At 30.3% G+C, this 21,153-nt stretch overlaps 2 protein-coding genes across 7 annotated transcripts; one reads left to right on the forward strand and one right to left on the reverse strand.

The window, feature by feature from the left end:
- The first annotated feature begins 11,050 nt into the window (after window positions 1-11,050).
- LOC129877710 (putative H/ACA ribonucleoprotein complex subunit 1-like protein 1) lies at window positions 11,051-13,310 on the forward strand. Its single transcript, XM_055953239.1, has 4 exons — window positions 11,051-11,249; window positions 11,586-11,734; window positions 12,398-12,513; window positions 13,004-13,310. The coding sequence occupies exons 1-4, from the start codon at window positions 11,108-11,110 to the stop codon at window positions 13,179-13,181; spliced, it is 585 nt and encodes a 194-aa protein (XP_055809214.1). The 5' UTR covers window positions 11,051-11,107; the 3' UTR covers window positions 13,182-13,310.
- Window positions 13,311-14,497: 1,187 nt separating this feature from the next.
- Window positions 14,498-20,844, reverse strand: LOC129876296 (glutamate dehydrogenase). 6 transcript variants are annotated; one of them, XM_055951689.1, is made up of 10 exons: window positions 20,828-20,844; window positions 17,821-17,948; window positions 17,025-17,138; window positions 16,531-16,752; window positions 16,365-16,439; window positions 16,035-16,151; window positions 15,583-15,833; window positions 15,419-15,494; window positions 15,109-15,195; window positions 14,498-14,978 (listed from the first exon to the last, which is right to left on the reverse strand). In XM_055951689.1, exons 2-10 carry the CDS (start codon window positions 17,926-17,928, stop codon window positions 14,793-14,795), a joined length of 1,236 nt encoding a protein of 411 aa, XP_055807664.1. In that variant the 5' UTR covers window positions 17,929-17,948; window positions 20,828-20,844; the 3' UTR covers window positions 14,498-14,792. The 6 variants fall into 6 exon arrangements, with proteins under 6 accessions (XP_055807664.1, XP_055807662.1, XP_055807661.1 ...); XM_055951687.1 differs by lacking the exon at window positions 20,828-20,844 and adding an exon at window positions 19,503-19,550; XM_055951686.1 differs by lacking the exon at window positions 20,828-20,844 and adding an exon at window positions 18,197-18,293.
- Between the last annotated feature and the right edge of the window lie 309 nt (window positions 20,845-21,153).

Genomic DNA, 21,153 nt, shown 5'->3' on the forward strand with positions numbered 1-21,153 from the left:
TTATGCCAATGAATCAAAGGTGTCTATTTATGAATACAAAACATAAACAACAAGAGAACAATCGTTTTGAGCTCTATTATCCACGTCGAGTTTCTTTCGTTCGTCTTTACTAAATTTTTATATTAACTTGGTATCGTTGGAAAAATAAATAAAGATAAATATTTTGAGACGGATATGAAAGGAATAAGAAAATTATCTTTTATGATGTTTAGTAGGAAAAAAACAAACTCTATGCATTAATATTGTAATGTCCACGTAGATAATAAACTCAGTTCGGAATTTATTTGAGCCAAAAAAAATAAAATTAACGCAAATAAGCCATATTTTATGATGTAACTAAAATAAGCTTAGTGTAGATTTTTTTTCCGTTTTATAAAAAGAAATTAGCTGCAGACGTTAAATTTTAACAACTAGATTTTATTGTAAAACGGAACTTTTTCTTACACTTTATAAAGTGTAACTATTTCTTACACTTTATAAAAGAAATTTCAATTTACCAAAAACTTTACACTTGCCTTTTTCACAGGTTTATTTTATTTATTTTGAAATATTTTTATATTTTTATTATTTATTAACGCTTTAAGTTTATATTAAAATAACTTTTATTTTTACTTTTAGATTCAGGGGCCTTCATTCACCGTGGACACTAGCCCCACGACGATTATAGAAGATGCCGTTTTGGCATTTACCGAGGATCCCTATGTGACACAAATTTATTTTATTTGTTTTAAAATATTTTTATTATTTATTAATGGTTTAAGTTAATATTAAATTAACTTTTAAATCTATTTTTAGATTCATACTACGGGGCCTTCATCCACCGCGAACACTAGCCCCACGACGATCATACAGGATGCCGTTTTGGCACTTACTGAGGATCCCGATGTGACACAAATTTATTTTAATTTTTAAAAATATTTTTATATTTTTATTATTTATTAATGTTTTAAGTTTATATTAAATTAACTTTTAAATCTATTTTTAGATTCATACTACGGGGCCTTCATCCACCGCGAACACTAGCCCCACGACGATCATACAGGATGCCGTTTTGACATTTACTGAGGATTCCGAAAGTGAAAAAAGCAAGTGTAAAGTTTTTAGTAAAGTTTTTGGTAAAGTCAAATTTCTTTTATAAAGTGTAAGAAATAGTCACATTTCATAAAGTGTAAGAAAAAATTACACTTTTTAAAATGTAAGAATAAAATCGAAGAAAAATTTACATTAAACCTATTTTAATTATATTTTGTAAATATGGTTTATTAATTATTCATGTCAATTTTATCTTTTTGTAGCTCAAATAGGTTCCGAACTCATAGTAAACTAATGGTACGTGCATGGGGACCAGAGACAGTCATAACTAAAGTACTGCCCAGGCGAACGACCAAATATAACTATCCATCATAATTTAATTGTCATATTTTATTTTCCGTGTTAAATTATATGAATTTTGATTAACACTTCAAAGTATATTTTTTCACAACACTAACATGAGAAAAATTACAATTTGTAATATACACTTTTTATATATATTTTTAAATATTTATAAGTAGATTTAATCAAATTTTAAATTTAAATATTAATCAAATTAATTTTGGGAAAGCAAATTATGTCAATTAATTTGAAGGGAGGGATCAAAAAGTAAGTTGGAGAAATTGTGACCTTTCGTCTTCTTCTTGAAAGAAAAACGACTAATGCATTGACTATGATTTGTGAGCCCATATATATGTGTATATATTTGCCCATCTTTGATCTATAGATATTCTCTATATATATTTTTTGGTTAAATATTCTATACATTTTGTACTTTTAGTTGATTTTTTTCTTTAGTAATCCCTTGTGATATCGACTTAACTTAATTTAGTACATATCTTGCACATGTTCTTTAGAACACAGCTTTGAGTTAGGGACTGAGCTATAATATTAGATGCATAATCAGAAGAATTTAATAACTTTTTTTACGGTCATTATATTTGTAGAGTTAGAAGAAGATATTTCAAGGAGACAAGGACGATATATGCATGTCATATACAATTAGTTTTGAGTTTACTAACATGTGGTATATATGGTGTTTGTCTATATGAATATCTTTTTCTTCTATTATTGTGTGTTATTTTACTCTAAATTTGCATGCATTGCGAGATATAGGGCTATAGGCATTGCAAGACAATTTATTTTCATGTAATTTTTTGTCTACATCAACATTTTTTAATATCATTATGTATCTGTTGATGTTGGATTGAAGCATCTGTAGGCTGTCAAATGTCGGATAAGATCAAACTATCTCAAACGCCCTAATATTTAATCTTTGCTGTGTCTAACCATATAGAATGTGCTTGTATGAGCTTACTCATATCATTAACTTCAACTTCGAATAAAAGAATAAGAATATGATAAAACGATTATCATAAAATTAATCAAGATACAGCAATAGTAGCTAGCTTTAGTACTCATATCATTTAGATCACCGACGGTTTCACACACAATTGGTCAAATAAGCCAAAAGCATAAAAATCCAAAATGGACACTTACATAAATTATAAAAAAGAAAAGAGAACAAATCAAAGATGATATTTTATGTTGTACCAAATGGGGACACCGCCAAATTAGGAATTGATAAGCTAAGAGACCTACGATATAATAATTTAACTCTAGAATATATCAAAACATTTTAATATACTATTTCTTTATTACTACTATTCATTCACTTTTTCTTAAATTAGTTAAAAAAAATAAACGGATACACGAATCAATTGATTTTGATTGAATAAAGAAGAGAACAAAATTTCGTACATCAAAAAAATATGCCATCCACACATTGCTGTCGGACCACGACAATTTGATTATATTAAAAGAGGTGGTGAAGATTAATTAAGTTAATAATATTAATAACTTTGAAAAAAATATTTTCTTTACAATATATTTCATCCATCTTATATCGTCCAAAACTTTTAAAACTTATATATGATATTAAACATATCATGATATTTATGTGATTATAAAATTGTGTCACTAATTAGGTACAATGAAAAAATTAAGTTAAATTATTTTAAAATATATTAAAGTATCATTCTTTTCGTAATAAAGCTGCTATAAAGATGATTGAAGTGAGCGATGGATAATTGTTATGGTTAAATAATTAAAATTCGTTGTTGATTTTGTTTAATGATGCATTATCGAATAAAATTTTAACAAAAAAATCAACAACAAATTCGTAGCTAATTCATGTTTTTTGAAGTGAACATACTAAAAACTAAATAACTGTCACATAATTAAAATGAAACAGATAAAATTATATATTTTTAACAAATGTATACCACTAAATAGAGTGTCTAGCAATTTTTATTAAAAACACAAAAATCCTCAATCGAGATAAATACTGGGAAGGGGGGCGACTTTATCTTACCAATTTTAACGAGGAGCAGAGAAAGTAATATATATAATACTGGTGTATTTTTATTTTCATATTAAAAAATTCAGACTAACCATTTTTCAGAGGTCAACATGCCAAATTTCCGACAATAAAACTTATACTAAAGTAAAAAAATTATCTCACATCTAACACCCCCTTTTACTCAACAAATTGGTATCTTAATAATGTCTTTAGCTCTTTAATAATGATTAGTGTCTGTTAGTTAAATTGATCATTAATTTAATTAATTTTTTTTGTCCAAAACAGTTTAGATTTTAATCATACTAAATAGTCATCTTTGTCCGATCACTAATGGCGTGTTCAACTAATGGATAGAAGGGAATAATCCTCTTGTAGTCTTGCTTAATGATTGCTAATTAAATTTTCTTTTCTTTCATTTTTACAATATTTAATTCTTGTATGAGGACATAAATTGTTACGCTTTTAGTGGACATGAAATTACTTAAATAAGAATCTAGTGGTTTGTCTTTGGCTCTATCCTCTCGCATAAAGTCTTACGCTCATGCATTGTTAATCTTCTTGACTTTTTAATTGGCTCATTTGATCTTACTATTTTAGACGCTCAGAATTTAATTTTTATAAATTGATCTATTTTAAAGATTTTCTTGTACTGAATTTAGATGCAGATTTAAAAATTTTGATTTAATGAGTTTACTTTTTATGGTTTCCAATACTAAGCTCATTGTGCTATTAAAATTATAAGTTTAAATCTATTTTTTGTTAAGATTTTAGTCAAGCATATATTCCAAAGAAAGTTATGTGTTGAGATGAACCTGTAGCCAAAAGATACATCCGCCATGATTGAATTTAATTATTACTATATTTTAAGAGTAATTACTTTATTTTTTTATTACTTAAATATCATTTTAATAAATTTTTATATATAAATTTTATGCTTCACGTAGAAATTATTGAACACGATAAGTTAAAGCCGCATCCGCCTCTGGTTGGATGGTGACATGAAATTTCCTACGATGAACAAAAATTGTTGTAAATTACACGTGTGATGAATTTAAAAGTCAAAATATATACGACATATACATTCACTAAAAAAAAAATTAATTGGAGGGTGGGGGGGGGGGTAACGAGGGGTGGGGTGTTGATTGTTAGCGTGATTTGTGGTTGTGGGGGTGTTGGTGACGGAGGAGGTCCACCACCCGCCGGACATGAGTAGGTATAACACCTAGCCGACAATAATATATGTATTAACGATATAATTTCACGAGTGGAATTTGGGGATAATAGAATATATGTAGATTTTATTTTTATTTTTGTGAGTAAAGAAACTGTTTTCGAAAAAATCTCCACCTTAAAACAAACGAGGGTAGGAAAGTAAGGAAGAAAAAGAAAGAACAAGAAGATAATCAGCAAAACATGAATAGCAATAAATATCAATGCACATTGAAGAAAAAGAAAATACTCGATACCCAAATTATACTATAAATAAACTAATAATATTCTACTATCTACTAACCTTCTGTATTAATGCGAGTGTCCATATTTTTTTTATCTGACGTCATATCCTCATTTAGGTAATACCATTTTGGCAATAATTAGCGCAATTATGTTATGATGGAAGAAATATTGTACTCGTGATGTGAGGTAAAAAAATAAATTAGGAAAGGTTAATAGTGTTTTCTGTTCCTTGATTATTGGTAAAATTAGATGTTAGTCCTTGTGATAGTTTATAAATATATTCGATTAATTGAAATATGTATTTTAAATCCATTTACTTGTGAATATTCAAAAATTAAATAGTTACTAAATTTTATTATTTAATTATCGTGTTAAATTTATGAGTAAAGTATCAAAAATACGCCTAAGCTATCTCATTTTTTGAAGTGATAGTTTAAATATGAAATTCAAAAATAAAAATAATTTAAATGTGTTTTTAATACTTTATTCCAAATTTATATTATTATATCGATTTGAGCGTGATAGTTTTCAAAAGTAACCAAAATATACCATAATTTTTACATTTAATGACCAAAACACACATTTTATTTAATTAAAATTAATAATACTGAGTCATAAAATTACAAACAAAACAAAAAAAAAAGGATTATGTACCTGTGTCAAAATATAATATACATCCACACTGACCATAATATAATTATCCTGTTTGTTACATTGCACTTTTAAAAAAATTAAAAAATTCTCGTTATCTTTTTTTTCTTTTTTAATTTAACTAATGTTGTACGGTAAAGGCAACCCACAAACACAATATTTATTTATTATATCATAAATTATGAAATGACTTGGTGGCTGAAGCTCATTTTGTCGTCTTCCTTTTTTGTATTTGGATAAATTGAATTCTAAGAATTAAGTTTGACAAAAGAATTATTAGAATACGATTATACTAACGCTTAATTAGTTATAAATTATAAGCCAGGTGGAGGTTGATTTTTTTTTAAAAAAAAAAATAAATAATTAATTAGTAGATTATCTTTAAATAGCAAAGCAAAAAAAGGCGCAATTCAAGTTTGACAAAGCTTAGAAGCTATTAAATCATCATTTATTATTATGCATATTGTATCGCTTTCTTCTAAAGTCATATTTTTGTGTAATCATATAATCAATAGTTGATTAATGTAATCCTAGTCTAGGTAGTTAGATTTCTGTATATTCAAATTCTATTGGCACGATTAATTTAAATTTTCAACATGTCAGACTTTCTAAGAGGATACTTTTTACAAGAGATTTCTCCATTCTCAAAAGTTTAAAGCTACGATCAATGAATATCATCTATTACGTCACTTATAATCAATCATTTAAACAACAAATCAAGAAAATAATATTTTTCCCTCTCACATTGAGCTTGCATAGTAAGAGAAGAATGAAAACGACAATATTGACCATACATCTTAATTCTAAATTATTTGAAATGGAGATTATTTAATACTGTTTTCTGGAGAAATTTTAGAACATCCTTAGAATAATGCGGTGGATGTCATAGCTAATTAAGAATTTGAGGTAAATAATTGAGTAGCTCTAAAAGCATATGTACAAACTCGTGATCTTACTCAAAAAGATAATTACATTATTCACCAGGCTAGCGAATGGAGAATAAAACCTAGATTATATGAATCATTATTGACCATTTTGGTGATCTATTTGAACCTGCTTCATAGGTTAAAAATAATTGTGACAAAATATTGATTAGGCTTAAAAACAACAAGGCTTTAACACATTGGGATATAAATTAAAAAATATTTATAATTTTTCTCCTCTATATTATCCCTTTGACTCCAAGGGGATACCAAGAACTTTAAAAGACATGATCTTTTAGTGGTGCAAAAGAAATTAATAAGAAAGAGTAACAAGAAAGAATTAAAAAGCAAACAAAATATTCTTTAAGCGTGCAATCACGACAATGAAGCATTTCAATATTGGTGTTCAAAATTGTGTCCACAATTAAAGTGACTAATAAAAAGTACTTTCTTAACGTGCAACTAATCTCATCTTCTTGTTAGCTTCCTAATAAAAAAGGTCTTGGCTATAAACTAGTTAGTATTAGTTTCATTGTATAAATGTATTATATATATTATTCAACTACCTTATAATATTACGCAAAAACTACTTATGTTCGATGTTTTTTGTCGAAATTTGGTTTAATGGATTTTACTGTGTTTTTTAAAATAGAAAATTTCATACTGATCAGCCAAATTTTAATGAAAATCTATCAAATATTAGCGATTCGATTTTCTGAGATTGCAATATTCTACTCATGGTAAGTCCACATTATGTAACCTAGCTAGTTATTATAGGAGAGAGCCAAAGGAGTTTTCCGTTGACCGTACATGCTTCGTTTAAATATTTTTAATTGTTAATTTTTATAATTTTAATAATATTTTTTTTATATAATTTTAAATATGAAATTTGTTTTTTACATAATTGTTTTTAAATAACTTGACCCTCGTAGGCGGAATCAAATCAATTAGAAAACGTAGAAACGCCAAAAATGAGTTGTATAATATTTGTCTCAATCAAATGAAAATGGCTTGAGAATCCTCTCGTTTAATTTGACTATAATTTTTTGTTTTATGTTAATCTAAAGTCCAAAATTTGATCGTTAAGTTGTACTTAGTATATATTATCCACATGATTCTTATCCTCAAAATAGAGAAACTAAACATTTGACATAAAATAGGTCTAATCAATCCTTGTTATAAACCAATTATTTGTTTAGTGATGTTAGTCACTACTCACTAAGCCCACTAATTAATGGGAAGTCACATTGACATCATTTAATTTCCAATTAATAAGATGCCTTTCGTTTTCTTATTAATTTTTTTCTATTTAAACATTATAAAACAAGCTGGAATAATTAGTTAATTACTGACATATATCATTATCGCATATTTAAAATAAGTGTGACAGCTTAACCATAAGTACATTTCGTCACTAAAAATCTATGTGAAAAGACTATCATGATTTCTTTATATATATATTTATAATGATAGTGTTCGAGTTAATTTTTTTTTTCATATTTGATTTTATTATATTTTATTTGAGTCAAGAGTTTATCAAAAATAATTTTTTAATCTACACAACATGATACCGCTTTATTTTGTTTTTTTTACTAAATATGTTAATATAGATAATAAGCAAATTAACAATTAAAATGTAAAAATTATGATATTTTTTCACTTTTTAAAATATTCATACAGTTCGCAAAATATTTTTGCACATCCTAAATTCCTAATAAATCCTTGAAATTTCACACTACTGATTAAATAATCTTTATGTTATTGTCATATATCATGCACGCACGAAGGCATATTCTTATGACAAAAAATTTAAAAAATCTTTAATGAATATCTTGGAAAGCGTGCAATTTTGCATTCAAGAATCATCGAGATATTTGTTTTTGTAAAAAACAAAAACTTAGTTGTCATGGAGCCAGAATTTTTATTAAGAGATTTAAAATATAAAAAATAAATATAATTTTTTTTTAATATTTATTATATATACGTAAAAGATAGATTTAATTAATTATATATAAATTATCAAAAAAAAATTGAATGAACTCCTTAATCTTATCTGACTCCGCCCATTATTATGAAAAAACATTAGGACAGAGAAATATGGGCAGACACTATTGGGATGTCAACAATGTGGGCCGACAGTTAATAGACACTGTATTTTGAGCCCACGTTTGGTATCCTTCGCTTTGCTGTCCTATATTGCACCAATAACTACGTGGTAAATGCTTCCATATATATGTCTATTGATATGCGAGTAAAATAAATTAAAAATTGGATTTAATTAGTTTATTATGTAAAAATTGTCTAAAATTATATAAAAAGATAAAATTCTTCTTCCACAATCCATGTGTAAATCTAATACCCATTGCTCGTTCATGATCGTCAATTAAAGTGTGAATAACATAACATGAGATCTAATGTCGAGTGAACCAATAATTGAGATAAATCTGATAAGAAAATGAATATTAAATTTACTTAATCTTAAAAGCTAACTCATGATATAAAAAGATTGAATTTTTCATTCACAATCGATGTAAGAAATCTGACACGCCTCGAAGCAAAATAAGCCAACTTTAACGAAATTCTTGATTTCACTGTTGCGATCCATGGGGCTCCTATTAAATCAGTCTCGATCCAATATTACATTAGAATAAGTGAAAATATATTTTTTCTAACACTAGTGATTTTTATTTATAATAATATATTCAATGTAATCTCAAATATGAAGAGAGTGGTATGTATGCAAATCTTACAACTTACTCTATGTATATTTTGGAGATATAAAAGTTGTTTCCGCTAGTAAATATTGAACATATATACAGTAAAAATAAATCAATATTTCAGTAGGTACAGAAGTTTATAACATATATATTACAACTGTCCAATAATGAATTTATCTATCTATATTCCAGTACGTACTGAAGTTCTGTTGTTCTCTTTCTATCTTATATATTTAATAATTTCTCTCTGTCTGTTGGGGATAGAACTATTCTGACTTTGCTGAGTTGTTCTTCATCAAACTTATTCAACAAATATTGGCTACCATTATATTTTTAATTTTTTTAAAAATATCTATCAATATAAATTCCATGAAAATCATGAGATTGATACAAAAATAAAATAATAAAGTTTTGGAGGATTCTAGGAAGAGGGGTCATGTACTCTTGTTTCCTTATTTTGGTAAGGAAGCAGTACAATATGTCAATATAATATAGATATTTTAATTTTGACAGCTAAGAGAAAATGTTTATTTTAGAATGTTACAAATTATGCTTAAGCGAACGCACGAAAAGTTGGGACTTTTGGGATAGTGGAACATTTTTTTTTAGAGAATTAATAATTAATTAGCATGTGTAATATTGCAATTCTTATGATTTGATTAATGAGATGCATGCTTTTTTTTCAATAATGGTTAAGTTCCCCTACAAATCAAGCTCACATCTTTGTATAAGTTGTCAAATAAGAATTTTTTGCCGTTTGTCCCTTATTGGTGTAACTATTTGTAAATGATCATTTTTTTTCCTTGCATCTTATAAGCAACGTTTAAGACCATTATCTATAATCTGGTAGACGTTAGACAATAATCTAATATTTTATCAGTCTAATAACTATATTTACATAACTTTTATAAGTATGGATATAATCTAAACGGTAACCTAAAAAGGAGACATTAGCGTAAATCGGGCTTACCAAAGCTTACAAATTTGATTGGGTTGGGGTTAGGGGGCTTAGACATAACCCATGAAGATTTTGAGCGTAGTATTTCAGGCCCTATAGTACCTTCAAGGCTTCAATTCCTGTAAAGCCCATTACTTCAGAAGAGTGAACTATAGCCTAAATATAGAGAAAGCCCAAAATCTGGCCCAAATTGCCATCCCTTCCTGGACTCTGGTGTTATAAATCTGAGCCCAAAATAAAAAGAACATGGACTCTCCTCTAATCATTTGCACCTTTAATTTTTGTCCTTGAGATAAGTAATTTTCTTGCAGGGTATAAAGTTCTATTTTTGCATTAATATCTAATAAGTTATGCCTCCATCCCTTAAATAACTTATGTTCCACTAGACATAAGTTCGATATCTAAAGATAAATATTTGATGAAGGATTACACAAATTCTATAGTGCTAAGAGCTACTTACATCATATTTCAATTTGTTTTCAAATTACAAAACAATCTTAATTTTAGTAGAATTCAGATACATCTCAAAACGTCCTGATACATCGCGTAAAGTGATGTATTTGACCGATACATCGTATAAAGTGATGTATTCGATATCACTACACATCACGTAAAGTGATGTATCAGATAGATACGATGCGTAAAGTGATGTATTTAAGAATATGAGAGAGTAAAGATTTTTGTAATTTTTTCAAATGGTATGAAATTTTAAAGAATATGATACAATAAGTTGTGTATTTAATTAATTTTTCCAAAATTTAAAATTAGCTTATTTGAAAATCAAATTGTGCAATTAACTACTCTCCTCTTTCTAGACAAATGGATCAAATATATGCTATATTAGTATTAATAAATACTCCCCATTTTTTTAAATTTAAAATAAAATAATTGGAAAAGAAATTAGTGTATGACTAGGGTCAAAATTGGAAAAGCAAAATACTTGTCTCCTTCTTAAAACCCTTAAAACCCTAAACCCATTTTCATAAAGGCCGCTTAAGAGTATTGAAGCATGAGACCTCCAAGAGGACGTGGTGGTGGCGGATTTAGGGGCGGCAGAGATGGCGGCGGCCGTGGTTTCCGAGGTGGCGGTGGTGGCCGTGGCGGTGGTCGCTTTCCTCCTCGCGATGAAGGTCCCCCTCCAGAAGTAGTTGGTATGTTGAATGCCCTTCGGCTTCTTGGCGTGTTTACTTTTTCATATTTTGAATCATTAGTGAAATTTCGAGCTCCGCGATTTGATATAACATAAAATTAAAATAGATTTCAAAGAAAACTTGGCCGTTGCAGTGAAATATTGTTACAGAGATGTCTGACTGTATAAGCTATTATCTAAGTTGCTCGGACTCTTCAAAATTGTTGCTGCAGCTGTGTCTGATCCTTCAAAAATGCATTACTTTTGGAGGGCCCGTACACATTTTTGAAGAGTTTGAGCATTATAGGATATAATTTGTATGGGTAAAGATATGATTTTGATTGGTAATATTTTGCAGAGGTGTCTTCTTTTGTGCACGCATGTGAAGGAGATGCAGTGACAAAGCTGACAAATGAAAAAATCCCTTATTTTAATGCACCAATTTATCTTCAGAACAAGACACAGATTGGGAAAGTTGATGAGATTTTTGGTCCTATTAATGAATCCGTAAGTAATCTCATTTCGTGCTGTAATTTTGTTTACTTTTTACTGATGCTATATGTAGCTTTTAATTGTTGTGGTGGTTTTTCGATTAAAATGCTGGAGGGGGATTTTAGGTACTTTAGCCTTTTGGTAAAGGTTTAATATGCTAATTTGACTTAAATATTGGTGTTAGTGGAAGATATATTTGAAATGAATGGTTGAAAAGTTAAGCTGATTGAGAAATCATCACATCATTGTTTAAAAATTGAATATTTAGTGAATTTGAAATCTTTGATAGTTGTGCAGTTGTATAGAAGTGAAATGATGTCAAACGTTTCGGAACATTACAAAATATGAAGTGTCACAAGTAGTTTCCTTCTTCGTAATGCTTCAGGAGTTAAAGAGGAAACATGGAAATGAATTTCTTGTTGAAAAGAAAGGAAAGTTGTTACCTTTTTAACTAAATAGTGAGCTGTAACTAGAGAGACTTTTTTAGTGGTGTCATGAACTTGTTTCTGACATGTACAATAGAACAGGTTCTCGTAGTTTTATGCTACATTTTACCTCTTGAGCAGCACCTTGATAAAAAAAGTTGGGGACTTTGGTCCTACCTTGTTGCTTTCTTTGGGATCGAATTGGTTGTTTTTAAATGCTGAATGTGATGATATTTGGCTATGATTCGTGCAGCTTTTTTCAATTAAAATGATGGAGGGAATCATTGCAACTTCATATTCAGCTGGAGATAAGTTCTACATCGACCCAGCTAAGCTTTTGCCACTGGCCAGATTTCTTCCACAGCCTAAGTATGTTTTCTTTGCTTTACTTCATGCTTCGTTCCTCTGGCTATTCTTGTATGCCACATGTTCTAAACTATTGATTAACAATGACGATGGTTTATGTTCAAGAACAACTTGTAAAAGAAAAGTGTGTGAGATAAAGATGGTAAGTAACTTGGTGATACCTTTTAGCTAAGAGAGGAGATGCAACTTGTATAATTTTTGGAATCAAATGCCTTTACATACAAATACTGTGTTGTGATTCCAAATAGCCGCGAACTCAAGGATGTACCTGCACTATAACTGCAGTTTCATTTAGATAGCAAGATAACAAACTATCCCTTTAAATCCTAAAGTAAAGTTGTGTAACTGTTAAAATGTTGAAGTTTGGACTTGTGCTCAAGAAATGAATTGATTTTCGGGGGCATTGATCTATAACACTTCCCGCACCCTTCCATATATATATATATTTTTGATGTTTGATCAAATGCTAAACAGTTTTGTGTTTACTTTGCAGGGGAGCACAACAAGCTTTTAGAGGTGGTGGACGGGGTGGAGGAAGAGGTGGGAGAGGTGGACGTGGAGGTGGTGGTGGTTTTCGTGGTGGTAGAGGTGGAGGTGGTGGTTTTCGTGGGGGTAGAGGACCGCCACGAGGTGGTCGTGGAGGCGGTTTTAGGGGTAGAGGGAGATTTTAAAAAGAAATATGATGTACTTTTGATTTCTCTATTTTAGTTTGTAATTCTCTATGCTCTGAACTCAATTGGGAGAATGCTATCATTAGTTTCTTTTTCGTTGATAATGAAATTAGCCCTCCTTTATCTTCATCTTTTTTCAATTTAGAAGGGAATTTTGTTTGTTTTTCAATTTATTACTGCATCATGATTTAAATGCTAACTATTACTTTAATTAACGGCATTCCTCCATTTGTTCTTGTTGAGTAAAGTTGGCCTTTGTTTGTATGTGAATTTTATTTTGTGTTTGATCTTTTTGGAGTAATTGTTTCATGATTAAAAGTAGCAGTTATGTGGGAAATCATTCAATTTGTCCTTTTGATATGTAATGTCGAGGATCGGGACCTGGTAGATATGTTGTACGGGTAGAGTGTTGTCTGGTTAAGAACTCGTACATTCAGAATTTATGAGAGTAGAGTAAATGAAGATATTGAAATGGATGTGCAAGTAAACCAGGAGAGATAGGATCCTGAAAGAAGTTATCAGGGACAAGGTGGGAGTGACTTTCGTTATGAACAAGATGAGGGGGCAAGGTTGAGATGGTACATGCATGTGAAGAGACCATGCATATATGTCTAGGAGGTGTGAGAGGTAGGCTATAGTGGGTATTAGGAGAATAGAGGTAGGCCGAAATATTGGAGAGAGGTGATTAGATATGAAATGACACACGTACAATTTATCGAGGATATGACTTTAGATAAAAAGATATAAGGGTCAGATTAGTTTTAGGTAGTCAAGCTTTTTCTAGTTTCCTTCCCAATATTCTTTTTACTTCCTTGCTAGTTTATTTTTCGATGTTAGTGCTACTTCTTGTTTCCCTTGCCTCAGTTATTATTTTATTTATTATTATTACTGTTTTCTTCTTCATTGCTTTCAACATGACTTATTCACTATTGTAATTTCTTTACGCACCTATTTTTTATGTCTTAACTAATGGCCTACTGAAAACAACTTCTACCTTTATGAGGTAGAAGTAAGGCGGCTATTGCCACCCTCATCAGTCCTTACTTGTGATATGACATGAGTATATTGCTATTGTTACAATGAGTTGTCTAAAGTGACAAAAGTATTCTTAGGAAAAGTATGTTTTACTGCTTACAACACCTTCATTAACTCGTCCTTTGGATATATGGAGTCCAGGGGCGGAGCTATCCTTGGCCGAGGGTGTCATTGTATTATTAGTTATTATATATTACACCCAGTCTCGATTAACCAAAAACAACCAGCACAAAATGTAATAATATTCAGAGACAGTTAAAGACAAGTACACAGAAAACAAGTTTAACTGATAAATATGGAAAAGATTATATTAAGTAAAGTGCCTCTTTCAATGCTTTGTATTACAAGAACTATTTAGAAGCCACTTTGTCCATGGGCATACCTTTCAGTTCACAAGATTTAGAAGAAAAAAAAACCGAAAAACGAATATTTAGGTCCATGCCAGAACATCAAATGGATAAACCTTCTGCCAAAATGTGTTGAGTGCAGAAAGTAATATGGAGAAGTGAGGGAACTCCATGCTTTTCATAGTTTTATTTGGAAAAAACAACAACAAAGATATCAGGCGTCTCATTCTCAGGCCTCCCATCCCCGAAGAACGGTTGCTCTAGCTACACGGTTAACACCTAAGGTGAAGGCGCCCATTCGGAGATCACAGTTATGAGTCTTGCACATTTCCTTGACATCTTTAAAACCTCTTGTCATGTATGTCTTCAACTCAGCATTCACTTTCTTCTCATCCCACATAAAGCCTTGGATGTTCTAGCATTACAAAATTTATCGTATAAGTTGATTAGCTAACTGAATAATATGAGCTCTTGGAATTTTAACATGTTCTTCTAGTGCATAACAGAGAAAACAACAGAACAAAAAACACGCAGAGGTATTATACCTGGACCCACTCAAAATAACTGACGGTCACACCACCTGAGTTAGCGTATATATCTGGTAGAATGGTAACTCCTTTCTTTGATAAAATCTGCATAGGATTAGAATTAGTTAAGATGCTGCAGGTATCTTGCGCGTCTCAAATAACTAATCCACTAGCTTATACTCGTTTTTTAGCTTTTGCTTAGGAAGCAAACCTTACCTGAGAGGCTGTTTCCAAAGGACCCTCAACTCAAGTCCAACAAATTAAGGTAGTTATGAAAAGGAAAAACGCCAAGCAATTAATAAGGAAAGGAAAGAATTATTGCACTGACCTCATCGGCTTCTGGATCAGTTGGATGGTTAGCAGCCTCAATAATATATTTGGCTTTGATTTCATTTGCATTATCCCTTCAAAAAGAAGTTCAAAGATATCACAAATATGACACAAAATGGCCTCTCAATAACTAGTAATTCTATGCAAAATCATGAAACGTACTTGTTGATTACTCCACCGAGGGCAGCTGGGATAAGAACATCACAGTCTTCTACCAGTATTGAATTTGCATCAATTGAGTGTGCATCATGGAAACCTTTAACTCCACGATTTTCCTTCACGTGTTTGAATAGGCTTTCTATGTCGATTCCCTTCTCATTCTTTATGGCACCTGTTATGTCACTCACTGCAATAACTTTCCCACCTTGCTCATGGATGAGTTTTGCAGCCCAAGAACCAACATTCCCGAATCCCTGAGATGAAGAAAACGGTTATCAAAATTCGTCTGCTTGTCCACAGACAACTAACAACAGAACTTTCTCAACCAACCAATCTAACAGCCTAGAAGTAGTCGTTATTTAAAACAAAAATGTGTGCTTTTGTGGTATGGACTTTATCCATGCTTGGATATATAATCATCGTAGAAGAAAAGTGAACATTTTGACTGTTCTAACCTGTATAACAAAACGCTGACCAGCAATACTCTTGCCGTGCTCATTAAGCAGGGCTTCTGCAGCAAAGAGAGCACCCCTTCCGGTAGCTGCATCTCTGCCTAGCGATCCACCGAGATCCTGTCATAAAGTATTATATCATACTCCTCTCTTACTACAACCTTTGTGCATATCTAAACTAGGACCAAAATATGCAACGGACACAAAAATTAGAAGTCCGGTTCACCTAATGAACATTCAACACCAATTGGATCGTGTAAAATGAATTATAAGATTGTAGAAACACGTAAATTGAAAAAGGGAAATACAAACTCCATTTTTCAGCATACTTACAATAGGTTTTCCAGTTACCACGGCAGGTGAATAACCATGAAATTTTGAGTACTCGTCTAGAATCCATGCCATTGTCTGCATAAATCAATTAGCAGTCTAGTTAGATGAATGACATCTTTTTCCATCAACTGAAATGCTAGTCCCCCGAAATAATTTTTCCACGTACCTGAGGATTTGTTCCCATATCTGGTGCAGGAACATCGGTGTGAATTCCGATTAGGTCATGTATTTTTTGAGTAAATACTCGAGTAAGTCGTTCCAACTCAGAGATACTCAGGTCACTAGGACTACATCCTATGCCTCCTTTAGCCCCACCATATGGTATATTGGCAACTGCTGTCTTCCATGTCATTAGCTGTGCTAAGGCATTTACCTCATCCGGATCAACCTACATTAGACACCAATGATTAAGATAAGCTATATCAATCAACTATGTTGCTTGGATCCACCCGGGTTAGATCCTCCAAAAGGAAGTAACTTTTGGAGGATCTGACACACACGTGGCGGCAATTTTTGAAGGATCCGCACAACAGTCGATAAATGGATAACATCATAAATACAATATTGAATAGAACTATTCAGACTGCAACATATCAATATATTATTCGTGTTACAAACAGCATTAATGAGTAATAATCTATCATAGACAAGAAAAACAACCTCTGGATGGTATCTGATTCCGCCTTTCATAGGCCCTCGAGCATTGTCGTGTTGAACCCTGAATCCAACGAAAGATGCCAATGTGCCATCATCCTTCGGTATAGTACATTCCACCTACAAGTTTTGCACAAAATCAGTCTATTTTCTTTAATAAAACTGTAAAAAAAAAAAAACACACAAAATCAGTCTGCTAAGCACAATAATATGACCACCTAAAAAAACACACGACTGATTCTGAATAGACCAACAGAACTCTCAAAAGTTCAACTCAAACTCAGTATGCTAAACACGAAAACCAAAACCATGTTACTCGGACTCTTCAAAAAAGTCAACAGGTGCACATTAGATCCTCCAAAAGGCTGCATTTTAGAATAATCAAACACAGTTGCAGCAAGATTTTTGAAGAATCCGAGCAACATAGAAAACCAGAACAAACTTCTGTTAAGTTCCCAAATTGGACAAAAACCTCAACTTTGCATCAAAGATTAAAGCCCCTTGACATCAAAGCATAATTAGGCAAAGCATGATCTTTAAACCATTTTCAAGATCCTAGCACCAAATCAAGGGGGTGGGGTGGGGGGGTCATCTTCTATTTGAAGAATCCCTTTTTACACCCCCAAACAAAAAAAAGAACCCCCTTTTGCACCCAAACAAGAAAAGAACCTTTTTTTGCACTTAAAAGATTATCTTTTTTTTTGCACCCAAAAAAATCATATTTTTTTTGAAAAATTCAGCAAAAAAGAACCCTTTTTATTTTTCTTCTTTTGATGAATTCAGACACAGAAAATAAAGTTACCTTAATTTCTCTGAAGGGGATTAGCAGACTTTGTTCCAACTTTGAGTCTAAACCAAGAAGCCTAGCTGCCAGCTTAAAATTTCTATTAGTTGCTGCTAAAGCATTCATGATTTCTCCCAAAAGGGTACCTAAAAATATCCAAAAATATCAAAATTAAGGAGGAAAAAAAATATCAAATCAATCAAAGATCAGATTTTTAACAAGAAAAAAAGGGTCAATCAAGAAGTATTTATACTTGGTTTTCAGCTAGATCTCAGTAAACATAAATATTTATTTAATTTTCCATGTGGAAAAAATGGACAGCTTATTACTACTAAATTTCAAACATTTGTGTCATCAGCACGTCTTAATCCTTATCCAAGAATTTTTTTCTTACCAAAAATAATAATAATCAAGAAGTCAATCGACAGAGGCTGCAGCAAATGATCAAAAAAATAAAATATTAAGTATTATTTTCAAGAACATGTATCGGCCACTATATATAATACTCAATTGTCAAGTATTAATTTTAAAAAAATAGAACATGCACATTGAGTAATGACTCCTCTTCTATTTTTGCATTTTCGAGTCTCTTTCCTTCTTTTTTTTTCTACGATGATGGTCTTTTTTTATTTAATCGGATATTATCAGTGTAATTTAACATGTTATAATATATTATTTAACCCAAATACTAATTCAAAAGAATTTGATTGTGTAAATTTTACTTAAACATTTAAATTATATAGATTGATGGTGTACTTTTTTTATTATTATTTTCAATTTTACTTGCTATAGGCTTGTAACATATTATTATTATGTTAAACGAAAAAAGAGGATTTTTAGTGACATAAAAGTTGTGGCTAATGCTATCTTTTCTATTTCACTTTTTTAAGTGGTCTTTCTTTTTTTTGTTTGTTAGATGATTACGAAACATGATAAAGATTATTATTCTCAATTTCTGGTCAATTTATACATGTTAGAAGATTTATTTCAGCCCGCCTAAAAAGGAGAGGAGGAAGACTAATAATAGTCTATTATGTTCGAATCTTTGCTACACAGTTATATAGCTAATCTATTTTTCATATTATTATATTAGGTTTTTAATGAATAGTTAAAAGTTATTTATTATTGTAGGCCAATTCAAATTTGAGTTTCTAAATGAAGCCCACACCAATTGAGTCTATACCAATTTTTAGGTGCAACTGGTTGCTAAATCTGACCCCCAAAAAAGGAGAAGCCATTTCAAACTTGAAGTAATTAATATGGTTAGGGGGCAATAAAAAGACCATGTTTTTATGTAATAATTTAAAATACAACATGTAAAGGGTAAGGCTAAAAATAAAAAATAAAAAGTTCTTTGTGCTCTTTCTTTAATTGTCTCTTTTCTTATACTATCTTATTATTAGTTTGTTTAACTTTTTATATATAAGGTATTTTAACATGTTTTAGGATGTAACTTGCTTTATTTTTTCCTACATAGGACAAGCAAAAAAAAAGCATCTCCTAAATTTAATATTGAGAACTACTAGAGTAGTAGTGACTCTCACTATTAAAATAACTAATATAACAGAGAGAACTAAATAAAAGGAATTAATTAGCATCATATATATAATATTGGAAATTAGAAAAAAAGATGTTTATAAACTATCAAATCATGCAAACAAGAAATTAACTAAGCCAATTTGAAGAATTCAAGACAAAACCTTAGTGTAGCTCAAAAAGAAGAAGAGAAGGCAACAGAATTATGGAGTAGATATGCAATTAATTAATCTAAGTTCTAAACTCCAATTTCTATCAATTTATTTATATCCATGAAAAAGAATAAATATAGAATCAGATTCAATATTATCCCTTCACATTATTAATTCTATGAATGATAGTGCAAAAAAATATTCACATCATTATGTTATTTTATTATCTTTAGCACAACTTATAGATGTGTTAAATTAGCAGGTAAATATAAGTTCTAGTTTAAGTACCACTTTTATTTTTCTTTTCTTTTCCTTTTAAATTAGGGAGACGAGCTTTTTCCATCTTGAAAATCAACTATTCAAAATAAGGCGAAGCTACATTTATACAATATTAACTACTAGTTTATATCAACCCACTAACTTTTGCTTCTATATATTCTATATTTGTATTAGAAAAATTCATTAAATATATATAAATATTTAATTACAAATTCAGTAACTAATGAACTATAACTAGCTAAGTTAAGAACCTCATAAACTTTAACTCTCGATTTTGCCTTTACGAGCGAAACTAGTTTTCAAGATACAAATTTAGTCGAACTCAATAATTTTGACCCGTTCTAATTATCAGGATATATATAACTTAATTGTATTCTACTTGAATAGGAATATGTGCTCTTGTTACATATGACGTATTGATACTTATTTACATAAACCAATAACATCAACCATCAGTGCTATATAAATTAATTTCATAGGAGAATCTAGGGTTTCATCATCATATTCCATTAACACCCAAAAAAAATAAATTGTTTCATAAAGAGGGAAAAATAAAAAAGAACAATATCCCTATCAAACGTGGAACCAAATATACTTTTGTCCTCACGAATAACACTAATATTATGTGAATCCGATGCAATTCCCATATATGTTCCACTTTTTTCATAATATTAACTATACTTTCTTCATATAGAATTTTCCTTCATTATTAGTAATTGAGTGCAAAATAACTAACTCCAGTTATATGAACCCGTTCACGTTATCGGTCTCAAATTTGAATAAAAGAGGAGGATTGTCGAGCGTCAATCAGAAATAATCTTTCTACTATATAATATATCTGGATTTAATATGACTATGTAACTTTATGTAATATACAAAAAAAGGCCCGCATTGGATGATCACAATCTGAATATATTTACTACACCAGGTGTTTATACCAAATAATATAAATTTACTATAGCTAAGTTATTTTTCATGAGGTGAGCATGCATGTAAATCACTCATCCCCAACAAATAACAAGCAAAAAAAACATAAAAAAGAAAAAAGAAAAAATTACCTTAAAAAAGTTTTCCAACCTCACAAAATTGCTTGTAATCACAATACACAAAGTAGAGGTACCAAATATTTTATAGCTATTACAATTGGAAAAAGAAAACAAATCCCAATTCTAACCAAGACAGGAGAAACTAAAACAAGGAAAGTCCTTACTAGAAAAGGAAAATAATTATGGAACGTAAAAGTTTATTACAATAGGAAACTAAATATCTATCCCTTCTTGGAAATAAATAACAAACAAATAGTCTTATAAACGAAATATTTAACTAAGAAAAATCTAGTCGTTAAAAGTCTTAATCCAATTGTTATTGGAAATCTTTTGGGCCA

This window comes from Solanum dulcamara, chromosome 12 (assembly GCF_947179165.1).
Source record: "Solanum dulcamara chromosome 12, daSolDulc1.2, whole genome shotgun sequence".
Classification (NCBI taxonomy): Eukaryota; Viridiplantae; Streptophyta; class Magnoliopsida; order Solanales; family Solanaceae; genus Solanum; species Solanum dulcamara.

Coding starts and splice junctions, on each gene's coding strand:
- LOC129876296 (XM_055951689.1), bottom strand. CDS start 17,928: ATGAATGCTTTAGCAGCAACTAATAGAAATTTTAAGCTGGCAGCTAGG. Junction 16,753..17,024: donor GAATCAGATACCATCCAGAG/GTTGTTTTTCTT, acceptor TGTCTAATGTAG/GTTGATCCGGATGAGGTAAA. Junction 16,152..16,364: donor TGGTAACTGGAAAACCTATT/GTAAGTATGCTG, acceptor ACTTTATGACAG/GATCTCGGTGGATCGCTAGG.
- LOC129877710 (XM_055953239.1), top strand. CDS start 11,108: ATGAGACCTCCAAGAGGACGTGGTGGTGGCGGATTTAGGGGCGGCAGA. Junction 11,250..11,585: donor TCCCCCTCCAGAAGTAGTTG/GTATGTTGAATG, acceptor AATATTTTGCAG/AGGTGTCTTCTTTTGTGCAC. Junction 11,735..12,397: donor TTGGTCCTATTAATGAATCC/GTAAGTAATCTC, acceptor TGATTCGTGCAG/CTTTTTTCAATTAAAATGAT.